At 40.7% G+C, this 3753-nt stretch overlaps 1 protein-coding gene across 1 annotated transcript in view; it reads right to left on the bottom strand.

Moving 5' to 3' along the window:
• Positions 1-3753, bottom strand: part of VPS41 (vacuolar protein sorting 41 homolog (S. cerevisiae)) — a gene marked incomplete at its 5' end in the record, with an annotated part of 35150 nt that overhangs the window by 15283 nt on the left and 16114 nt on the right. Inside the window, 3 exons of the mRNA XM_010130908.1 lie at positions 2068-2205; positions 3422-3472; positions 3599-3640. Coding sequence (XP_010129210.1) covers positions 2068-2205; positions 3422-3472; positions 3599-3640 — 231 coding nt within the window. The remainder of the gene's footprint in view (positions 1-2067; positions 2206-3421; positions 3473-3598; positions 3641-3753) is intronic.

Genomic DNA, 3753 nt, shown 5'->3' with positions numbered 1-3753 from the left:
GCGTCCTGTGGAGACAAGTGTTCACCAGTGAAGTCTTTCAGACTTGGAAATTGAAACTATAAATACATAAGATACAGATACAGTTAAAGATCTAGGCAGTAATTAACATTTCTTTCCATTCTCAAATTATTTCCAATAGGTTACTATGAAGATTAAAGATATTGACAATGAATTTTGAGGTAGAAGTGAATTACCAACCAGATACTTCGGGGAATGAAGGTATCAATAATAAGTTATAAATAGAGCTGACAGCCTTTTTTCCTGTCTGCCTAGAAGTTAAACTACAAAGTACCAGGTATCCAGCAGTTCTGGGTGCTGCACGTTTCCTGACTGCCATGCTCCCTCTAGAGGAAAACTGGGAGCATTTGTACTTCCAGTTCATTTTATAAAACATTTGCTAAACTGCACTTGAAAAAGGACTTAAAGAATTATTTCTTCCTGCCAGATTTATAATATTATCTTTAATTAATAATAAGCATGAATTTGTTCAAATATCATGGCTTTCTGCAATTTATACACTGCACTGGAACCCGATTAACAGGAACTGAAAGTATTGGTAACTGGGAAGTTCTTAGTTCCCTTGTTATTTCCTTAGAACAGAGATTTTTACGTGGCAAAAAGTGTTCCTATACGATATGTATGGTAAGAAGTATAATTACAGAATTAGCAGTGACAGTAAATTCAACTAAGTTTTATGTAGTGTCAGTATCTTTCTTCTTTAGCTTCTTACTGAAACGTTAACATTTTAATGTAAGGTTAGACTGACACATTTTCTAACACCCTTTCCTCTCATGTTGGTGGTTATTGCACCACACCTTACAAAGGTTCACCAGGCTGTGACGCATTCTTGCTCACAGTCCGTAACTCCAGAAAAACAGAGCCAGCAACGTGCTGCAGCAGTTACAGAGAGCACTTTTCTGCACCACCCATCAACTGAAGCTGGTGGTTGGATCTGCAATAATTAAAACTAATTTGCACCAAAAGAAAAAAAGAAAGTGCAGGCAAGGTTTTAGACATAAACCCATGACCACGCAAGTAATACACAAGGCAAAAAGTAAGAGAGCATCAGAGAGTTAAAAACAAATAAGCCAACACTGTACACAAGAGTCTGTCTGGAAATCTCTCAGGCTTGTTGCCTGAAAAGGTCACTGAGACAATCTAGTTTTGTGCCACAATTTCAGTGAAGACCAAGCCTGCAATCTTAACACAGAACTGTCCAGTGTTTCCTGCTGTTGCACAGTAAAGTTGACAAAAGCACGTAGAGCAAGAGAGGTGCCCGGAACAGTACTAGTTCTCTTTAGAATGCCAACCATGTAAAATGCAACCTCTCCACCAGTGTCATCGTCACAGCTGCATACAGAGAACACTCTTCCAAAGTCTGCTCTGCTTGGCAATTAACAGCAACAAATGCAAATAATAAAATACTGACCCAGCTAGAGAGGAAAACTTAAATTTCCATTTGATGCACTTTAAAGCAAAAAAACCCAAGACTTGTCCTTCTTATACTCATTTTTTAATTTGACAAGAAAGAGCAAGGAAGGAGAATGTAAAAAGGTTGAAGAAGGTGGAAACATGGTACTCTGTAAAACCTCCAAGTACAAAGACAAAATACTTTTAGCTCTGCTGGTTCAGTGACTGTTATATTGTGTGTGTTATTTGAAAGCAACTTAGGACCTTAGAATACAAATCTACAAGACCTTCATTAACAGCTACTCATTTTTCACGATCTAACACTGACTAATCCTACATTTGACAAGTGATTGCTGATTTCTTGCAATCACGACCTGCTCTTCAGTCAGGCCAGGCACTGATGAGTAGGTATGCTGTGGGTACACATCTAGTGCGAATTCAGAACTTCGGCATTAAAACCCCCCACCCCGATTCCTGCCCTGTGAACTGACAGAGGACAGTCTCAGGTCTCAGCCAGCTCGGCAAACAAAGCTTCTGCAGGTGATGGTCATAATCTCAGAGGATCCCTCCTTTTGGCAGTAGAGGGCAGTACCAGACACAGCTACGAATTCACAACCCTGCAGGCTGGGTTAACTGGGTGTGGATTTGGGGACTTACCTTCTCGAGCGGACAGTGCGTGCTGTCTCTCAGAAACGGCAGTAAGTTTGGACGATCGTACTCAGCATAAAGGCTGATCTGTTTCTCATGATATCGTTGGCCTTTATGGTGGTCTCTTTTGAAAAGCTTGTGCAAATACTAGGAATCAAAAAAAAGAATTAGAACTCAAAACCACTTATACAATATTATTCATTATCCACTAATAAAAATCTCCTGATACTTCCCGCAGGAATGTGCTAACACATACTAAAAGCCACAGAGATTAAATCCCAATACAAGAGACTAACTGTATTTCTCTGAAGTACCCTCATCACAGTGATCTCCAAAGCCAGCTCTGTAAAACAAGTTTTCAGCAACACTTACATAACTGTCCTTTAACCTTCAAGGAAACTACTGGATTTTGGATTTTATGGAAAATTTTGGAGAAATGTCAAATGAAACATTTTGGTTATCTAGGTATGCTTCACCATTACAGATAACCACAGGTCAAATTTTTACCACATGAAATGTTGTAACCAAAGCATCTTTAAGTGGCAAAGCTCCTTCCTCCCGAGGTGAGCACAGAAAATCAGGAGGGTCAGTTTTATTCAAAGGGAAGCAGGTTTCACACTTCGAAACTGATGCATCCCTTCCATAAGCTGACAGCGTCAGTCACCTTTGCAAAGCTTTTGGGCTATGTGACTGCACACCTCATAGAGCTGCTTCCTACAGTCAGATCTCTAACACAAACTCACTCTCCCCCAGCGAGCAGGCCCTGAGCCCCACAGGTATAGAGCAGCAAGTTAAACTTTCCTCCCTAATACATCCCAAGCCCATGCTTGCACACTGTGTATTCCAGTGACAGCATGTTCAAACTGAACCGGTGCTTCTGGAAAAGTGATGTGGAGCCATAGCCTTACAGTGACACTGCAATTCTGCACAAACAAGAACAATCTTGCAGCGTATGGAAGTTACAGCTCTAGAAAGACAAGCAGTTCGCTGCCTCTATGGATCAGGAAAATGTGCTTCAGAGTTGCGCCCAGTATCCAACCCATCGTTGCGTAGTGAAAGAGGAGGGGTACAAGCAAGAAGTAAATGATCAGAGAAGACAAGAGTCTGCAATGCCATAAAGAGAACCTCACTGTGTGATAACAAGCAAGCAGAATTATCAGGCTCTCACAGGTGCACATATTAAAATTATTTTACTATTCTAAAAATGCTACGGCCATGTTAAAAAATGGAGTAGCAGAAGTAGCCACTTTGGCTCTGATGATTTACAACATTTCAGCATCGTGTGCACTTTGTCAGGATAACCATGTCCAGCGAAGAGTTTATTCAGCTCAGCATGAAACCAACAGAATACAGAAACATTTACCACGTGCTGTAGCTCAGGCCTGTTTTCTAATTCTTCAACGACTCTGTCAATCTGAAAGAAAACAAATAAAACCCAAGAGATTAGCAAACCTCTGACAAACATCACGCTTACAGGACTGAAAGGACAGGTAATAGAAGCAAGCGTTGGACTGCCATGCCATGAACTTGTTATACTCACAGAAATCTTATCTTCGTTATCCAAAAGCATGTCTACAGCTTTCTGAAGTAAAGAAAGAGAACCCGGTTAAGAAACAGGTACATACATTGCCTCAGACCCCTCAGAGTATTATTCCTGTTCACTGCTGGGTATTGCAGACCTACTCTGATGAGCAG

Source organism: Buceros rhinoceros, unplaced genomic scaffold, assembly GCF_000710305.1.
Source record: "Buceros rhinoceros silvestris isolate BGI_N320 unplaced genomic scaffold, ASM71030v1 scaffold41702, whole genome shotgun sequence".
In the NCBI taxonomy this organism is placed as follows: domain Eukaryota; kingdom Metazoa; phylum Chordata; class Aves; order Bucerotiformes; family Bucerotidae; genus Buceros; species Buceros rhinoceros.
The sequence above is the reverse complement of the archived record's forward strand: the minus strand, read 5'-3'. Positions and strand labels throughout refer to the sequence as shown.